We start from the raw sequence: 21,421 nt of genomic DNA on the forward strand, positions 1-21,421 counted from the left end.
ATCATCCCCAAGTCAACGAGGTTTAAGAAAGTTCTCTCATTGTTAATTGTTGGTTATGAATACCTGTACAAAATACAATGCCTGGTAACCCACCACTTGAACAGGATTTAGCAAAAGCAAACAAAGACCAGAGCTATTAAAAGTTCTATAGCCATCTAAGGTAGAAGCTTATTATCCACATCAACAATAGGATTATTGATTCGTTTTTGACTATCAAAATGAGACGGATGTCGGGCCAGCTTAAGTTACCGATGAATACGACCTTCGTACACATTTTACATCGCAACTCAGAATACAATTTAGGGAATTTACGGCTCATTTGTGCTGCCGGGTCACAATTAATAGACTGTTTTACCGTATGCCATTTAAGTTTGCCAGCACGATTGCACCACACTGAATATAATAGTATGACGTCATTTCATTCATTCTGACTATTCACTGTGAAACAACAAAAACAAAACATCCGTTTGTATTACTATCGTTATTACGATTATAAATGCGCATAGAGCTCTACGGTTTAAAGGTCAAAGTGTTTGCTTTCATTTAGTAGTACCTCATCATTTCGGCTCAATATTGGTAGAAAACATTCCTGGCAGTTATATTATTCGGGGCTACTAATAATAATGTTTTGTGAAAAGTATACCACATTATTCCGGATTGAAATTGATAGAAAACGTTCCCAAAATTCCAGCTCTAAATACGTGCTGTTCCAGGGAATTGCTGAGTGCTGTTCATAATAATCTTGGACATGCTGGCGATATTGCGTAATCAATATTTTTCGCTCATGGGTTTGTTTACGTTGGTTACTGATGACGCTAGAGGGCTCTGTCATTGATTGATTGTAACATTTTATAATAAATATCCACTCTTCACAAAATACAGCTTGCTAGCATTGCTATTTGAGGACCTATTTCAAACATGTTGGAAAACGATTAGTGGTTTGCCTTTGATATTTGATTTTACATACTGCAAAAAGAAATCGAGCCGTTTTAGGGAAATATGAGTAGGCTATTTGATCTAGAAACACTTATCGTCGGCTGCATCGCACAAAACCACGTCCAAACCAGGAAGTAAAGTGGTGTTTCGATCAAAACAAAACAGACCGACTAATATAACGTAGTGCAGTGGTACAGAAAAATCTACCAAAGTTGAAATACTTCAAAATAATGACAAAGGCAGCCAAAGTAAAGGAGCAGTTGGTGAGAGAACTCATACGGTTGAAGAGACAATCTTGTCGAAGTGGGTTGAAATCTGGCGATGTTCGCCAAGTGTTTCTCAACTCATGTGCTGGCTTCCAAAGTGGTGGTAGTGGTAGGCAAGCTAGTAATGATCAAGGCACATATTTACCGTCGCGGAATGGCAGTGTTAATTCATCAGATAACCGGACAGTACGTCCAATTTGGAGAAGAAGACTGGTAACTTTCACTTTTGCACTTATTCCAGTTCTTTTAGGTGTTCTATACGTATGTCATCGAGCTGAGTATGATTGGGAGGACTTTATGAACGATGTACGAGAAACTCCATGTATCATAGAGAATAACTTTTTCATCATGGAAATGGCACGACCACTAGCTCCATGTGCTATGTGTAAAAACCTAACTAAAGTACCAACTTATAATCTCATTGACAAAGAGGAATTCCTCAATAAACACGCTTATTCAGGCCGTCCAGCTATCATATCCGGTGCAACAGCAAATTGGACTGCTATGGAGAAATTCAGTTTTCATTTTTTTCGAGACCTTTATAGGAAGTACCCAGGTTCGTTTGATAAGATTGAAGATGAGTGTCAATTTTTCCCCTATAACACTGATTTTACGTCATTAGAAGAAGCATTTAATATGTCGGATGATCAGGCGGCTATGAGGGAAGGAGAAGCAGGCTGGTATATAGGATGGTAAGCTGTCAATTATCATTATTTTAATCAGTTATAAGTCATTATAATTATAGTTTTGTTGTCTTTCTGAAATGGTTTGCAAAAAAGTAGCACCCCTCTTAGGTTGAAAATAGGTCACCACTCGACATAATTATAACCATTACATGCAAAGTAACTCACACCCCTTAGCTTGAAAATAGGTCACCCCCCCACACACATCATTATGATCATGACCTGCCAAGTAACTGTCACCCCTCTGGAATTTCCGGGAACCATAAAAATGTTCATCAGGACTGCTTGGAACCATTATTTAGAACCTTAAGTGATCTATGTGATCCCTTACCAAAACCAGTAAGTTGGAACTAAATAATGCTCCAAAAGCGAAATACTAATTTAAAATCTAAACACTGGTCCAAACACCAAGTAGTTCTAAAATACTGATTCAAAAAAGTAGAGTCCAAGGAAAGATTTATCCCCTAACTCTAATATCTCTTTAGAAATCATCATAAATAGTTTTTCTTTTTTTCTTTTTGTTTTTTACCTCAATTTTAAAAAGAAGGTAAAATGGGTTTTGGAACTTAAAATTACATCTTCATTCTAACAATATCACATATATGTAAAATGTGTAAGTTATAAAAGTTTGCTTGTTTATGTGGTACAGGTAATTTTAGTGTTTTTGTTTTGTCAGGGTGTATGTTGTGTTCATCTAGATGTTCTAAGATATTTAAATTTACACAACGATAGCATCATTAGCCTGTTTGCCTTTTGTCCCATCGTCTCCATCTCCTTGTAATTATGTTTTTCCTCTTTTGTAAAATCATTACATATTTTGGCCCTTAATCTAATCAGATAAAACTAGCCTGTGTAACAGTAGAAACATTATGAAAGATTTCCATTGACCATGCAATATTATACTGGGCACTGACCTACAACTACCAATAATGTGTAAAATGATCCACCATTTGGAATAAATCTCTTTAATATCAAGATTAAAATGCATTACAAAAAGAGACCTGTTATCAACTCATCTCTAATCTCATATTTCATATAATATCAATTGGATCAGTGAGGTGATGTACACAGGGTATCATGTGAATGGGTGCCTTGAATTATTGAATGGGAATTGTGACCAAACACGTCTTGATGAGTCTCTCACCGATTGGTCAAGTGTGTTATAATAATGTACTAAGTTGAACTTATGTATCTTTTTGATCAGACACATAACCATGATTATAACGTTTTGAAAATGTAAATGGAAGATGTATTTTTGTACTTGTCTGCCCTACATGGGAGGGGAGTTATACAGAATTAAAGCTGAATTCTTGGAAACATATTTTAAGGCAAAGACAGTATTGGAACAGAAATCAGCTAAAATATGTTAATTTAGAAGTGACCCTACAGCACACGCTAGCATATTAAGTAACACAATTCAATAGAAACATGCAACCAAATGGAAATTGGCGCAAGGAAATGCAAGATAGAAGGTTATAGGTCAGTATAAATACAATATTGTTTTCTGTAACATGAATTGTAACATTGGTCCTATGTTAAATATTTCATGCCCCCACTCCCTTATCATGATTGCAAAAAAATGTTGGGTCTCACAAATTGATCACATTTCCTAAAAATGTGTGTCCTATGTCTCTTTTTTACCAGACTGAAAAAGAGACCTGGATCATTCTTGTATTCAGGTATTCAATAATTTGTGTTCCGCCTCTTCTGGGGAAAAAATGTGTTCCCCAAATTCATCCATTCCCCCTGGGATAAACATAATCATATGTTTTGTTTTTAGAGGAGAAATAATTTTTGAGAATTGCTGATAAAATCAAAACAATTGCTATCTGCTTTATATAGTATGGACTAACACAGAAGATTCAATTTTATATTAATAAAATATTACTGACCAATGCTATATTATTTCAAACAGTGTTGAGAAATCAGCACGTAAATACTCTGATAATTCCTGCATGTCAGCATCAGCTAAATGATTGATTTTTAGATGCTACTACAATTATAATAAGACATTGAATTGAAAATACATATGAAGGTGCTATTTATAAAAAGTACAATTGATCGTACTTGTATGAAGCCTTAAACTAAAACCATAGATGTTGATTTTTTTTAAGAGAAAGAGATGGAGAGAGAGAATGACTGACCAAATGACAAATAGACAGGGAGAGAAAATAGACATGGAGACGGGAGTCAATAACATGAAAGATATAGAGGAGAAGGTGTATAAATTATTAGAGGAGAGGAGAAAATGAGAGGAGAAAGTAGAAAAGAGAATATAAAAAAGAAAGTAAGGCAGAAAAGACATATGAAAAATAATATATACACATAGAAATCAATTTAAAACAAAATCATTTATCTTTGTGCCAAGGGGCAGTCTTATTTCCTTACTTACTCCAAAAAGATGAGATTTTTATATCATCAGAAATGTTTGTGTGCATAACATAACAGATTTGTGTTACGCGCAAATCCAATGTCCATAGCATTTTTCGTGGATATCTATTAATGTTCAGTCTCCGCTTTAGAACATTCCTTGTTCTGTTATTTAAAGCCCCATACTTCCACTGCACTTGCCATTGTTTCCATGCCTACAATGTTTACCAACATATTGAACATCCAGTACCCCCTTAAAACAATCAATGAATATTTAGAAACTGTTGTGTGTGTATGTAAAGAGAGACTAAAATGACATGCGGTAGCAGTTCCTTTGCGAGCAAGGTAAAAAAGGCACGAATGATCAAAATGCAATTAACTGTGAAATATACATTATAAAACCAATGCACACAATACATATTGCACAACATAAAAGCAACAATAAAAAACGAGATCAGAAAACAAGAAGCCCTGCAACATGCATTATGCGAAAATTAACATAAAAATATACATAATACATTACACATGCAAAAACAAATATGACTCAAGATAACAGCAAACAGATCATTGCGCTTAAAAACACAGAGAATCAGCTGTGAAAATTGTACATGGTTGATCAAAATTACAAATTCTGAATCTATGTTCAACATACGTACGCTATCAAATAGCGCTATGATAGGGTAATAGGCACATCAAGAAGGTATTGTGTGACATATTTGATGAAAAAGCTTTATTTTATCATCAAAGGGAATAATGGGGTAACTATCTGCAAATTAGGTTGGAATAACTTTCTTGTGATTGGATCAAAAGTAAATCCAATGGGAACTATTCATGCTCAATTTGTTGGTCTATTATATAGTCAAGGAAGCACTTTTGTATTCTGGTATACAAAATATTGTGGCTTTAAATTTATTTAACATGTTTTATTGCTTTGCCTTGTACTCAAGTGTAATTTAACCATCAAGTGTTGCTTTATCGCTACCACTTTACACAACTGCCTTAAATTGTGTAAGAAGAACTAAGAAGAGTTATTAATACATTAATACGAAATGACAGACTTGTATAGAATCTTGTTGATACATGTTCTTGGATTAATGTTTGGAGAGTAGCAGCTTACTGGAAAAGATTTTCCTGTATTCAGAATCAAGAACACACGCCATGATTCCTTTTATTAAAAGATTCAGCATTATCCTGTTTTTCCAGATTAAAACTAGATAAATTCTAATCCTTTTATTAGCAATAACTTTTATAACACTTTATAGATGGTATCTATTTGCAGCCACAGACAAATCATTGGGTAACCATGGTAACTCCTAGTAGTAATAATGTACAGATGACTTGGTGAAATCTTAGAGCAACTTATAATGGTTGAGTTGCCTTTAGATCAACTGATGAAGACACTGCTAAGTAAGATATTGATTATTCTCTGTCATTATAGAGAAAACATGAATTCAGAAATGCATGATATATTTTGAAGGAGGGGTGGTCAGACTTCAAATTTTTAAAATTTTAAAATGTTGCTTGTGTGTTGTGTGGATGTTCACTCTATTGGGCTATTCCAGAAAATAAGTGCACACCCCCTATAGAGGAGTAACTTTTCAATCAAAGAAATGACTGGATTTCCAGGTCTGCTTTCTGAAAACGACTGGAATTCCAGTTGCCAATGTCACTTGAAAAAGCTTGAAAATCCAATTAAATGAATGGAAAATCACGGAAATGTCCATAATGAGCTCTCAAATTGAGGATTTCTGATTTTGAGCCGGATTTTTTCGCCTTTGGACACTTTAAAAGTCTGTATTTCCAAAAATCACGACTGGACAAAAAGTCCGGAAATCCGAGCTAAAGTAAAATAGGGGGTGTGCATCTCTTTTCTGGAATAGCCCATTTTCAGTCATAAAATGCTGTTATTTTCTCTCAACAATTTGAATCTTTTGGGCATAATTTTGCAAAAGTCCTAACAATTGATGGTATTTTTTGGTTACAGACGGCCTGTCTTTAAACACATATTATGAGCATAATGGTATTAAAGCGCAGATATTGGAATAGATATCAGAATCAGAATCAGATTTTATTGACATTCATCTTACAACAAGATATGGTCAAAACATATATAATAATACGATATATATAATACAAATAAAGTACAAGAACAATACAGTTTACAAAGAATATAATATAAATTAACTAGGCATAGGCCTATTATTGCCTATTATTTAAATCCCGTTTTTCAAATGCAGTATAAATGAAATTGGCAACTGCATTGGTGGTGTCAAAATCATTGGCACCCAAGATAAGAAGAAACTTATCATTTTCAGTTAAATTGTTTGTAACAAAAATATCATCTATTAACGTCATAAATCTATTACGGATATCGTTATATAAGGAACATTTCATAATGAAATGAAATTCGTCCTCAATTTCATTGAGATTACAATATATGTGATTTCATACCTTTTTTGGCTAGAACTCATCCAATAGCTTACATAAAACAACAGTTTGTTGTACCACAATTGTATTTGACTTGTCACATCTGTGGCCCCTACTGCTGCTGGCTGAGCTGAGTGCATGTATGTCATTTGCTCTCTTCAAAAACTGATAAAATTCGCTGTAAAAGTCTTCATCATATCTTCATTCAATAATCATCACAAAGGGATTTCTCTCTGGATTCTTCTGATGCAGTTGATTTGTGGATTTTTCTTCTAATTTTTGTGAAATTAGTGGTTTATTGGTTCAAATTTTTACTGTAGCACAACAAGAATTTGTACTATGTGCTGAGATGCACTGAGCCAATCAATATTCCAATCAATACTTCTGACCAATAAGGAATAGAATTGACCATATAAGGACACAGCAAACAATGGATGCAGTGACTCATCACCCACTTCCCTTCAACTCAACCATGTCAACTGGTTCTCAAAGTTTGTTTGATGGATTTACCAAGGTAGACTTTTCATATGTCCCACCAGAAATATGGGAAGTTATTGCTAGACAGATTTCCTGCACAATCGAGGTACATGATGCTACTGCTTTTGAACTTTTAGAAGAGCAAGTGTGCAGCATTTTTGGACCTCCTGAGAATAAAGGAAAACATGGCAACATCTACAGAGGTCTAGCAGTCACTACAAATTGTAACTCTAGAGTAACAATAACATGTTACCGGCCCTCCTCTGATGGAACCTCAACCCTCATTAGAGTACAGGGCTCTGGGTATGCTCTATGGATCAACACAACACTACCCAAGTTAGCAGACAAGGTCATGTGTCAGCTTACAGAATTGAGAAGCAGAACCACGCCAAGTGTAGCTAACCTTCCCGCAGTTACACCATTCTCCAACTCTTTGCAATGTGCTCAGCAGCAACCAGATTCTTCAGAATCTTCAATTCCCAGGTTTGAACTCTCATTCACGCCTACAACTTCATCTCCTACTATTTCACCAGTAAACCTTCAAAGAACTACTTCAACATCTTGCTCTTCTCCTGATCTTAATCACATGCTACAAGTTGCCAAGTATGAGACTGAAATTAAACTTTTGCGTGAACAAAACCAGTGCCTTAGAGAGCATAGTGACAAGTTATACGCAGATGTGCTTGAACGAGAAGGCAAAATGCAAGTAATGATGGCTGAAATGAAATCACATCAGGAAAGTAAGAATGTATTTGACGACGAAAGAGATGGTCTTCTCCGACAGATTCAGGATTTGTCGCGTAAGTCAAGTTCCGATGCTGCCACCCAGACAAGTTACAGTGATGCAGTTTCCCATGGTGCTACTGATACTCAACATGTAGTTGGCCGTAAGTCCCCTATCACTGCAACGCCTCATACGTCTGTAACAACACCAAGGCCTATAATGAAACCTGTTTCAACATCCAACAGGTTCTCAGTGCTGGCAGATGAAACTGAATCTTCAAATCCAACTTCCACCTCTCCAAGAGTGCCTGAATCTAAACATGAAAGTATGCCACCTCCACGCCAGCCAAGAACTACACCACCTCAACGCCAGTCAAGAACTGAACAAACCCAAGGTAGCAATCACAAACCTGCCAGAACAGAAAGTTCTAAAGTTACCAAGACAAAGAAACATGACGGACCTAAATTTGTGCCACCATCTCAAGCCACCCCAAACTTGGCAAAGCCAAAAGTGCTTCTGTTTGGCGATTCAATTGGAAAGCGTATAGACAGTAAGCGACTCTCGCGAAGCGCCGATGTAAACAACCTCTGTGAAAGTGGGCGTAAAATTCGTCAAATATGTCGGGACATTAAGAACACTGACTGCAAAGATGCAAACTCTACAATTATACATGTGGGCACTAACAATCTCCAAGGCAGCTCACTACAAGACATTAGTGATGACTTTGAAGAATTGAGTGAATGCCTGCAGAGCAAATTAAACGTCTCTTGCAAAGTTGCAGTTTCCTCGTTGATTGCAAGAACAGACAAACCCTACTTAGCAAGCAAACTTAGTGCAGTTAATGATATTATCCGAGATCTATGCATTCGCAAAAAGTGGACTTATATTGACAATCATGCAATTAGAGATTTATATGATGGACTACATCCAAACAACAAGGGTATGAGCTTTCTTGCACATAACTTCCAACGTTTTTTATGTCATGCTCATCCATCAATATTTCGCAAGAAAACACCTCAGAGACCTTTACTGGGAAATCAGCCAGCATGGCTAAATTACCTAATGTCATAAATACCAATGTATATTATAATTCTGTTGAATGTAAAGATAACTCTCTTAATTGTATTGATGATCATACAACCACTGTTATCACCCCTATTCATTCATCTCATTCTGAATCCTATCATCCTGTCTCAACTGTCAATGATAACCAACGCTCTGCAGGGTCTATTGTTCTATTGTTTCCGATTAGAGCGCTGACATATTGCAAAATGTTGCCAATCAATTTTCATGAGAGTGTACATTCAACGTCCAGTTTGCGAAATTGGGTGAGTTGTGTTTGGTAGGTGTGAAATACATCTGACTGGGCGTTTTAATTACGTAACGAATAAAGGCATTGACATCGTCGAATGGCTGCCCAGTGCTGTTATGTGTTTAGTTATTATATAGGCCTAATAATTATTATTAAATGTATTCATCATTCCTTTCTTTTCCATTCTCTGTACTTATTCTTTCCTAGGCCTACACTTTATCACTCCCTCGCTCTCATTGTCCCCTCTCACCCTCCCTCTCTAATTCCCCCTCTCTCATTCTCCATATCCCCTCCTCTCCTCTTTCTCCCTCCTCCCCTCCCAAGACTTCTCACAGAGGTGAATCTGCCCCTCCCCAACCCCCTCCACTCTTTGTGTACGCCACTATTTCTATACCAATCATGGAAATTTCTTAAAAACAACCATTATAGGCCTATACTTAAACTTACATAGTGTAATATAGATATATGGACTGGATATGGCAGCCTTCATATATTCTAATGTGTAATCGATCACCAAGAGCATTCAATTTATTTAAATGAAACGCCTATCGTCAGGTGGGTGGTAAAGATGATTGCATCGACAGCTAAAGCCTCCTTATAGTCTTCAGACCCACACAAGCACACATTTGGAATACATGAGTACAATGGTACCACTTTACACATGACTGCCCTTACACATGACTGTAGTGTGGTCACTTATTGATACTCACCTGTTGTGTAAAGCGTTAATATGATGCCGGATCAGTGACCAATTTAATGGCGGAACCCCTTTATTCGAAACAATGGTACCACTTTTATGAATAGCCTGTCGCAACTTCTAATCGGCATCAAACGAACAAAAGATTATATAATCTATTGCGACTCTATTTCTATTAAAAGCTCTTTGATGATAACCATGATGTTTCAAGTGCTACTAACCATTCATCTCAACAAACCACTCCATCTATTCAATCTCCTTCAATAACTATTGATCAATGTTGTGATGATTCTACTGACAAAGATTCTAATCTAAATTTGACATGTATTGATGATAAACATAAACACGTTTCTTGTCAGCAAACAAATGACGTTATTCACCATGTTCCGAATAATCATTCTCATGTAAATAATATACCAAAGAATATTCATAACAATCATTCAATTATAAATTTGTCTAAAGCTGAGAATTTTTGTGGCACCTGTTCCCGTAAAATTAGAGCATCTCAGCCTATAGTTTCTTGTATACAATGTTCTCTTCATTTTCACATTAATTGTGTACCTATTGATTACAACTCTAGTGCCTCTTATTGGTGTAATTCTTGCTTCTTTAGAACTTGTCTATATGAACTTCCTTTTTGTGAAGAACCATTTATTGATTTTAATTGTAATATAACTAAAGGATTCAAGATTGCTCACCTCAATATCCAATGCCTGCGCTACAAAGTTGATCATTTAAGAATTCTACTTAGTCATAATAATATTGATATTTTATGTTTAACAGAGACTTGGTTAACAAATGATGATACTGATAATGAACTTATTATTGAAGGTTACAATTTATGTAGACTTGATAGGATAGGAATGCAGCATGGTGGTATTTTATGTTGTGTGAAAGATGGTGTTGTTTTTAAAGAAAAGTCTAATTTGCATGATGATAGTATTGAGGCACTCTGGATCGAGATCAATTTGCCACATACAAAGCCTCTCCTTCTTGGTACAGTTTACAGAGTACCCAACTCGAAGGTAGATTATATTGACAAATTAGATCAAGTATTTCAAAACCACACCTCCTTATATGATGATGTAATAATTGTAGGTGACTTTAATTTAGACTTATCTAAAAGGTATGAGGCAAGTAAAGTAAATACTCTTGCCACTCACAGTAACATGAAACAACTTATTAAAGATTATACAAGAATAACTGAAACAAGTAAAACTAAAATCGATTTAGCATTTGTTACCAAACCAGATAAGGTCTCATCTTCAGGAGTTCATAATCTTGGTCTTAGTGATCATTGCATGATTTATATTATACGTAAAAATAAAAAAGTTAAACTTCCTCCAAAAACAATTAAAACTCGTTCTTTCACAAAATTTAATCCTAATGACTTTGTTGAAAACATCAAGAACATAAACTGGAATGAAATAAAAAATTATGATGATGTTAATAGTGCTTGGGATGTTTGGAAGCAAAAATTTAACAATGTTTGTGACAAACATGCCCCACTTAAAGAGAAAAGAATTAAAGGTAATCTTCCTGAGTGGATTAATGGGGATTACATTAAACTGACTAAAGATAGAGATTACTTCTTTTCAAAAGCACATAAAACTAATGATCCAGAAGATTGGAAGATGGCTAAGTCTTTAAGAAACAAAGTAAATAACTTAAATAAACACTTAAAAAAGAAATATTGTACTGATGCCATTGAAGAAAATGTAAATAATTCTACTAAGTTATGGAAAACAATAAAACAACTAATTCCAAGAAATAATGCAACTGTCAGATCTGTTCAAACTGATGATGGGTTTACAAAATGTAATAAAGACATTGCCAATGAATTCAACTCATTCTTTACATCAATTGGAATTACTCTGGCTCAAAAATTTGATAATGTAAATAAAAGTGATGATGCTAATGATGTTACTAATGATGAATGTAATAATGATGATGTATCTAGTAATTTCAATTTTGATTTTATTACTCCTTCTTTTGTATTTGACGAAATTTGTAATTTTTCTAATAAGAAATCTTCTGGTCTTGATAATTTCAATGTGAAACTTTTGAAACTGTCTGCACCAATTATATGTGACTCTCTTGCTTATATATGTAATCTTTCATTGTACACTTCTGTATTTCCTTCTGATTGAAACTTGCAAAAGTCACACCTATTTATAAAGATGGTGACAAATCAGATGTAAATAACTATAGACCTATCTCTGTATTAAGTATTATTTCTAAGATTTTGGAACGTGCTGTTCATAATCAATTATATTCTTATTTATCTAAACATGGTATTCTTCATTCATCTCAATCTGGTTTTAGGAATAACCACTCAACCACTACAACCCTTCTTGACACCTCTGACTACATTCTTAAAAACATGAATGATGTAAAATTAACTGGTGCAATTTTCCTTGACCTCAAGAAGGCTTTTGATACCATCAATCATAGTCTTCTAATTAACAAATTAAAGCAATGTGGTATTTCTGGCTCATGTCTAAAATGGTTTATATCTTATCTTAGTAATAGGTCACAAGCTGTTAATATTTCTTCTACTATGTCTGACTTTAAAGATGTGAACATTGGTATTCCGCAAGGTACAATCTTAGGGCCTTTATTGTTTATCATTTTTGTAAATTCACTTCCAAACTCTGTTAACTGTAAAACTATAATGTATGCAGATGACACAACTCTTATATGTAGTTCTAATGATTCATCACTTCTTCAAGCAGAATTAAATGATAATTTGTCTAGTGTTGCCTCTTGGTTGAATGAAAACAATCTCACATTGAATATCAAGAAAACAAAACTCATGATTTTTGGCACAAGTTATATGTTGAATACATTTGATGATATTGATGTTTCATACAATGGTAATAATATTGAAAGAGTTGATAAATTCAAGTATCTTGGGGTTGTATTTGATGAATTATTATCTTGGAATGAACATGTAAGCCATATTTCTTCTAATATCTCAAAGCGCATTGGCATAATCCGTAGACTTAGGTATTATCTTCCAAATGATACCCTTAAAATGCTTGCCAATGCCCTTGTCATGCCACACTTTGACTATTGTAGTCCTGTTTGGACAAATTGCATAAACACCCTTTCAACTTCACTTCAAGTGCACCATAATAGACTTGCTCGTACTCTTTTGTCAGCAGATATAAGAACTCCTATTAATGATATGATGGAGTCTCTTAACTGGGATAAACTACATACAAAATGGGAAAAACAACTTCTGATAATTGTGTTCAAGTGCCTTACCCATAATGCACCATCTTACTTATCCTCTCAATTTATTTATATGCAATCTCTTCATACTCATGGTACCAGAAGCCAAACTTTCAATTCTCTTGCCATTCCAAAATGGAACATAATTCCTGGCAAGAGAACTTTTCACTACAGATCATGTTATGCTTGGAATGAACTCCCTCAAGACATCCGCAGAAACTTTTCTTCCATGACCCTTAATACTTTTAAAACCTGTATTTCAGATTTGTGATTAGATTTTTCAATTTCCACAAATTTATTCAACTTTTGTCTTTTCTTTATATCTGATTGCCAAACATGTACATTGTTATAATATTATCAGCATTTAATCATGTAACTATTGGTGTTACCAGACCTAATGTAAAAATTAACCTGATGTACAATGTAACTAATGTATCTTGTAACTTTTGATTCCATGCATTGCTTTTAATTTAATTTATATTAACCTCTGTTATGAAATTGTACAATGTATATGTATATTGTGAATTGTCACTCAGGGCCCCCTTGGAGATCAGTACTAGTTACTGAAGGGGCTATCCTGGTTAAAGAAAGATTAAATAAAAAAAGTATACCCTCTACGGCAGTTGATGTGTAATATCACCTAAAAAGAAAACATAAAACAAAAGGCAGAAAGAAGGAAGGAAAGAAAATAGAAAGAAAAGAGGATGGGAGAGTGAAAGAAGGGAAGAAAGAATAATATCACATAAGCAAGCAAGAAGTAAAACAGGAAAGAGATTGAATCCTTTATACTTATTTTAATAATTGATGTTATATTGGAATTTCTATGCAAATTGTGTTCAGAGGAATAACAGATTTACTGTTCAAATGCAATAGGTATATTTTCAAGCTTTGCCCAGTTTACCGTATTTCAAAACCGCAAACTGAAAAATACAAACTGTACAAATATGTCAGCACCATGGAGTGTACATTATTGGAATTGCGAACTTTAATACATGTTTAAAATCACACAAAATCAAAACTGTTAATTTTGTCTTGAACCTGTTTCTCGTCGTGACCTTTAATATCATGAATAAATACTTCCTGATTTGCAAGGAGCATTCACCATTGTTGTCATTACATGTTTATACAAGTGAAACCCGTGCATTCTTTTCATAAGAACGTGTAATGATAGTAAAGAAATGCCACGCCACGCCAAGAAAATCAATGGACCCTGCCTCATCAGTTGATTATATTGACTCAAATATATATATAGTCTACAGGGTATATATGCCAGAAAAACGATGTTATCATATTGATAGAAGATGTTTGGCTAAGATGTTTGACATTACAAACTTGTACATGTATGCTTACACTGCTGCCAAAGGTGAATATGATGAGGCTTTTGTTGGTATTTGATGGTACATTGTTGTTTTTGTTGTTGGTGATGTTGGTGCGCACCAACATCAGCAGTTGATGAATGAACTTTACAAGAAGAGGGCTGTAAATTTATACTCAACATGAGTATTCAAGTTTAAATCGTGTGCAAAATAGTACTTTGTTCACGAAAATTATTGACACACAAAATAAGGATCTGGAATAAATTTCACAATTGAAAATAAGTAAAAGGGAAAAAATTAAAACAACATACAAAACATTTACTTTCTGATTTCACAGAGACGCATGTGCACTGCTAAAGAAATGTCAAGAGCATAAATGTGACAAAGTATTTCCATTTTGGATGAATGAATGTATGGTTGAGTGATTGCATTAATTGATTGTGGAAGTTTTACCGTCAGTGTGGGCTGACCATACATATAAGAATCAAACAACCATCATCATCATCGGTCGGCTGCGGAGCAGGCGACTACAAGCTTTCTCCAACTAATGCGATCTTGGTCAAGCGAAACAATTTTGTTTGGCTGCAGCATTCCTTCAGTATCTCCCAGGAGGTGCTGGACATACTGTAAGTACAGTGTGCGCGGCCGTCCCGGTTTCCTCTTCCCATGTGGTGGAATATAAAGCGCATATTCTTTCACAGGCTCGCCATCTTCAAGACGCAGTATATGGCCGAGAAATTTGAGTTGATGAATCTTTACTCTGGCAACCAGTGGAGTGGTGTTGGTCAGGTTGTAGATGGTTTCATTTGGAATCCGATCCACACGTTTGATGTTTAACATGACTCTGTAGCAAGATGTTGCGAATGCATTGATCTTGTTTTCCATGTCCTTGGTAATTACCCATGACTCGCACCAGTAGAGAAAGACAGTAACACACGTTGTCTGAAACAGCTTGATTTTTGTTTCGATTGGCAGGGACGGGCTTCTCCACAGGCGTTCCAGTTTCCAGAAAGCTGCCCAGGCTAGTGCTTTTCTGCTTTTTAGGTCTCCAACACTAGAGCCCATCTTGGAACCCAAATACTTGAAGTCTGTGACATGGTTGATGGTACTACCATAGACTTCAAGTGCTGGTTGGGTGTTACAGTTTGCAGTCATATATTCTGTCTTAGGCGCGCTGATGACAAGGCCTAGATCTGCTGCTGCAGTTGCAGTCCTATTAAGCTGTGACAGGGTCCGGGCTATGGAAGATTCCAGCAGGGCAATATCATCAGCAAAATCCAGGTCATTCAGCATCTTGGCAGGATACCTGCTTGACCGACGTGGGTAGGTAACAATGCCAGCGTCAATTCCAGAAGTTGATTTCATCAGAAGGTAGTCTACCAGGATAATGAACAGGAATGGTCCCAACACATCACCCTGAAGCACTCCAGTTGTTACTTGGAAAGGCTCTGAGATACTGCCATCTACCATAACGGCACTATTGGAGTCTTTGTAGAGCACCCGAATGGCATTGACCACAACCTTTGGTATTCCATAATGCCGCAGCACTGAAAACATGACGGACCTGTTGATGGAGTCGAAGGCTTTTTTGAAGTCCACAAATGTGACTGTTAAGGGAAGTTGGTACTCCTTGAAGCCTTCCATGATCCTCCTCAAAATGTGTATTTGATGAGCACAGCTGCGACCCGATCTAAAGCTAGCCTGGTTGCTTCTCAGTAAAGGATCAATGTGAGGTCGGATCCTGTTCAGAAGGATCTTGATTTGCGGCAATAGACATAAGCGAGATACCACGGTAGTTTGTCATGAGAGAGAGGTCACCTTTCTTTGGTAGAGGAATGATTACATTTGTAACCCATTGACGTGGCGGTGTCAGCGTTGAGAATACTTCCATACAGAATTCGAGAATCATATCAATCATATCTATCCCCTCCTCCCTGAAGTGCTTCTGCAGTTATAGCACAGTCCAATCCTGCTGCCTTGTTGGTCTTCATGGCTGCTATTGCTTTGACTACTTCTTCACGAGTTGGGGGCTCAGTGATAATAGGAAGATCTTCAACAGCTGGTGCAGGAAGTTCTGAAGCTGCTGTGCCACTGTCGTTGTTAAGGAGTGAGCTAAAATATTCCTTCCATTCCTCAAGCAGTTCATGGTCACTGGTTGGAGCTGATCCATCTCTCTTTTTGACTTTCACCCCTTTCCTAGAGTTCTTCCCAGAAAGCGAGTATATAATTTTCCAGGTGGTGGTATAATTCCCCATCTCGTCGGCCAGCTTCAGGTCTTCCATCTGCTTATTGAGGGTAGCAAGCTCATCAGATTTATAAGAGTTGTTAAGGCTGGTGTTCAAGTTCCTCCATCTTTCTCTAGATTGACGAGACTTTGAAATGGAGTACCGCTTTTTGGCCTCATCCCTTTCAAGTTTAAATCTAATGGTTGCATCTGATACCCAACTTGGTAATCCGCATGGCTCCTACTTTCCAATAACTTTCTCAGCAACTTCACGAACTGCTGTTTCGAAGGTCTCATACCTATCAGAGATGGGTGTGGTGTCATCCATGCTCAAGACCTGGAATCTGTTTGGTAGCTCCAGCTGAAATTCCTCCTTTGTATCAGGATCTTGCAACTTCTTCCAGTTGAATTTTGGTCTCTTGCAAGGTTTTCCTTTGCTAGTTCGCAGACTGGCAGCTAGACGGATGCTCACAATACGATGATCGGAGTCCACTTCTACTGAGTTGTATGCTCGACAGTTTCGGAGAGAATTTACCCACTTGCTGTTTATTAGTATGTGATCTAACTGTGCATGGGTTGATCCAGCTGGATGGGTCCAAGTCCAGAGACGGTTCCTGGGTTGCGGGAATCTCATCTGGGCCGGTCTGAGATTGTACTCCTGGCAGGTGTTGACCAGACGCTCACCATTGTCATTGGTTGAATCATGGTAGCAATGTGGACCAATGACCCAAGGATGGGAAAGATGACTATCTGTACCTATTCTGGCATTAAAATCGCCGAGGATGAGATGGATGTTGTGCCTTTTCATACCATCCAGGTGGTCAGATAGAGATGAATAGAATTCCTCCTTGTCAGAAGATGCTGCGCACTCAGTGGGTGCATATACAACAGTGATGCTAAGCTGAGGGTTGTCATGGAAGGTTACAAATAGTATCCTCTCGGAAACAGCTTCAACACTCTTAAGACATCTGTGAATGTGCTTGGACATGACCAGACCAACTCCTCCGTGCCTTTGCTTGGTAGCAGAACTGAATAATAAAACCCAGTTCCTATCATCTGACCAAAGTTCATCGGTTGGGCTTGGTGTAATGAGGCGATGTTCTTGAATTCCGGCAATGTCAATACCTGCATCAGCACAGCCCATGAAAAGCTGATGCATTTTCCCTTGTTGATTTACAGTACGGACATTATAAGTAGATATTACAAGAGGTTTGAAGGTAGACAGGCGACAATAATCAGGGCCAACAGTTCGTGATGGTGTGCCGAGTTCCCACTGGTCCGTCATGAAGTCAACAGTAGACTGCCGCTCATCTACCCTCGGTATTTTCGAAGATTTGCTTGTAGTTTTCGTAATCATAAATTATCCTGGGAATTATTTTGGTCCAGTCCCAGCAGCTTTACGGGTTATCAGCCCTGTTTCAGATTATTTCTGGACACACAGCAGCCGAGATCTACCAATATGCAGTAGTTCGCCCCTGATCTGGAACATGTTGGCCAGTGTTGGAAGGTTGACCAATGATGACATGTTCAACACCAGCCTAATGACCGTTGAGAAGTGAATCTTCCTCTTCCGCCCTTTGGCGCTGCCCATGATGAAGAATTAGAGCCATTGGGATAGGCTACTCCAATATGAAGAGAATCACTACCGTCCTTGACCCCTTAGAATACTCTAGATGGAATTTTGATGTTCATGGCAAGAGACCTTGTAACTAAACTAGCCCTACCAGAAAAACAGCACCCGATCTTACCGCACTGTTCTCCAGCAGTTTAAGGACAAAGTCCGGCCGGAACATAACTCACAAGTGCTCTTGAAAGACCTGGTATTAAACCTAACCTAACAAATGCCATGAACACCATAATATGAGTAACTAGAAGGATAAAGAACGGAGCAATATCTCATCATGATTGTGTCGCTGGCTGTACTGTCTACATCATTACAGTAGCAAAATAAATGGCCAAGACATTTGAACATACTGGCCGTTGAACCTGATGGTTTCCTCCGCCCTAAAGCTGGCATGTTCAGCAACTGCGCTAGGGAGGCAGAGGGCGCTCATTCCCTCACTCTGGTAAAATACCAGCCCGCACCTAGGAGCACCCAGTGGGAAATCCAACACCAGAAACAGCATGTTAAATACTGATTCTTTGCAACGGGGTTGCAGGTGTTGGCAAAGGTAATTTTCAGCTCCCCGACACTGCAACAGTGTCTCCCTTTAGTTTTACCGTCAGTGTGGGCTGACCATACATATAAGAATCAAACAACCATGGTATTTAAATAGCAATGTAATATCAATATTGTTACGAGTTGTACTTGACTCAAGGCCAAAATCACAAAATCACAATCACAAAACAAAATCTAAGTCTTTAATTGAAAGCAAGTTATGATTGGTACAATATATGACAACAAATGCACATACACAATAATCAAATATAATCACTCTTTAACTATTTAGTACTTAGCCAGCATTCGTCTTCTTGGTGATCATAAAGAGTTCTTGCAATGTTCTGGACGGCTGATGTATATCCTTATTCTCTTGCCCTGCGAAAATCAGCAAAGTCCTTTGTACACTTGCATTGATAAATATCCTTGCAAATAAAATCCTCACACAAAGTGGCGTTGTTTTCTCCAAACTCTTATCTCCTTGCACCGTTTTCCAAACACCTAAATCCTTGCGCTGCTTTATCCAAACTTAACTCCTAGCGTTGCTTTCTCCAAAAATTGTGCTATTTCCACCTTTCACACAATATCTTCAGGAAGCAGGACTGCGATGCAGTTGTCCCCACTTGTATTGACAGTTGTGTTGCTTCATAAAACCAGAGTTCAGCAAATCGGCAGAAGAATATATATTCCTTTCTTGGAAGAAGTACGTTCTTTGATGTATTCTAGATCTTCTCCGAAAACACTGGCAGGCAGTAGTGCATTGACTACGTAAAATATTTCTGGTTAGCAATTCCCTTTCTTTGAAGGAATTGGACTGTAAGCATATTGGCTAGCTAGCCCAGATCAACACTATAAACTGTCTCAATAATAAAGGCTATTGCAGCCTGTCAGATCTGTATCCAGATGATAATAATTATAACCTTTTCCATAAAGTCCGACACAATCCGCAGTGAGACCATATGTCTTACTTTGGTCCATTTTCGTAGCTCCGAAATAATAGCCATAATTTCAGCCTGTCATTGAGGACAAAACAATTGCCGTGGGCAAACAACGGTATCCGCACTTGACGAGATCAATCTACATAATCTTCATCGCTCAAAGGCTGAACTTGTAGCACTGTAGGAATCCTCCATGGCTACACTTTGTAATACTCTCTGAGTATCCAGAATAACTGGTTAACATTAAATACTCTTTTTTGAGAGCTATAGCTACATCCATTCACATTACAATCATACCGATACAGGTCTGCCTAGAATTAAATCCAGCAAGATGTTTTATAGCAAACAATCTGGGATTTTCCCAAATGTTCTAATAATAGACATTACCACTGACCATTGTGCATTATTGCAACATTCTGATATCAGTGGATTTTCCCCTTGACATAAATAGTCTTGATTAATGATGTTGTTATTTCCATCATAGGGGTTTTCCAGAAAAGTCTTAACCAACAAGCTATTGCATGATTAGCAAGGTAACTTCCCCTATTTAATTTTTACATAGGATTATACAGGGTACATCACAATATTCAGTTGATCTGTAATTTGGTTTTTATTTGAAGAGATTAATGATAAGTGACACAAAAACACAAGTTGAGACACTCTGTAAATAGTTGCATGGACATAATAATTGTGCAAAAAATTCAGATTATACCGGATGGTAGCGGGGAAGGGGGCACAAACTGCTCACTATGAAAAATGGATTCCGATGAAATAAGAACAGAATTCTTGTTGAATCAGTCGTTTTTGGAAGCTCTTACTCCTATAAATCGGACCAAATTCTCAGTGAATGAGCTTCCCTCATGGAATGCCAAGGCTGGTTACATACCTGGGTTCGGAGTAGTATCATAAAACCAACACTATTGGGTATAGACGGTGATTATATGGGGTGTGTTGGGGTGTGTGTGTGTGGTTTGGGTATGGGGTGAGAGGGAGAGAGAGTGAGAAGAGAGGCATTGAGACAGATAGAGAAAGGGGGACAGAGAAAAGGGAAACGAGAAGGAGAAGCAGAGGCATACTGAGAGAGACAGAGTGAGAGTAAGGGAGAAATAGAGAGAGATAATGAGAAATAGAGAGGGAGAGAGAGAGGGGAGAGAGAAAGAGAGAGAAAGAGAGAGATAGAGAGAGAGGAAAAGAGAAAGGCGGAAGAGATGGCGAGAGTTGAGAGGGAAAGAGAGAGATCAGAAAGTGTGTGCATGGGTATCACATAGTGTGCACAAAACTGCCTATAAGATATTGAATTACTCACTGCTAGCTATTTAATTCTTTTGGATCTTATTTCGGGAAAACTCAGAATTACTTGATGATATTGCACGAAATAATCCAATAGCCCTTTGTAAAAGCTTTATAATCAGCTGGGATTTATATTGTGTGTAAATTAAACACAATTCAAATCTCAGCTGGCTAGGATTGCTTCCAATAACAGGATGTTTAATTCCAAGTTGCCGAAACTGCACATTTATAGCCCAATTGGGCTATTTGTGATCATTTTTTGTCACATAGAAACCGATGATTAGAAGGCAAATTGGGTGACTGTTTCGGGATTTGACCGGTAACTTGGGCTGAAAATTTAATTCTGTGTGTTATTGTCATTTGATA

At 37.1% G+C, this 21,421-nt stretch overlaps 2 protein-coding genes across 2 annotated transcripts in view; both read left to right on the forward strand.

Annotated features, from left to right (window-relative positions):
* The first annotated feature begins 1,059 nt into the window (after positions 1-1,059).
* The window catches only part of LOC140164204 (bifunctional arginine demethylase and lysyl-hydroxylase JMJD6-like), a 46,086-nt gene continuing 25,724 nt past the window's right edge, over positions 1,060-21,421 (forward strand). Inside the window, exon 1 of the mRNA XM_072187447.1 lies at positions 1,060-1,894. Coding sequence (XP_072043548.1) covers positions 1,167-1,894 — 728 coding nt within the window. The 5' untranslated portion in view covers positions 1,060-1,166. The remainder of the gene's footprint in view (positions 1,895-21,421) is intronic.
* Positions 7,113-13,449, forward strand: LOC140164101 (uncharacterized). Its single transcript, XM_072187346.1, has 2 exons — positions 7,113-8,720; positions 10,075-13,449. Exons 1-2 carry the CDS (start codon positions 7,113-7,115, stop codon positions 12,040-12,042), a joined length of 3,576 nt encoding a protein of 1,191 aa, XP_072043447.1. The 3' UTR covers positions 12,043-13,449.

The sequence above is a fragment of the Amphiura filiformis genome, chromosome 11 (genome assembly GCF_039555335.1).
Source record: "Amphiura filiformis chromosome 11, Afil_fr2py, whole genome shotgun sequence".
Lineage (NCBI taxonomy): Eukaryota > Metazoa > Echinodermata > Ophiuroidea > Amphilepidida > Amphiuridae > Amphiura > Amphiura filiformis.

Excerpts from the sequence above, each read along its gene's own strand:
- LOC140164101 (XM_072187346.1), top strand. The coding sequence starts at position 7,113 with ATGGATGCAGTGACTCATCACCCACTTCCCTTCAACTCAACCATGTCA. Across the intron at positions 8,721-10,074 it reads TAGCAAGCAAACTTAGTGCA|CTCTTTGATGATAACCATGA; the intron begins GTTAATGATATT and ends TTCTATTAAAAG.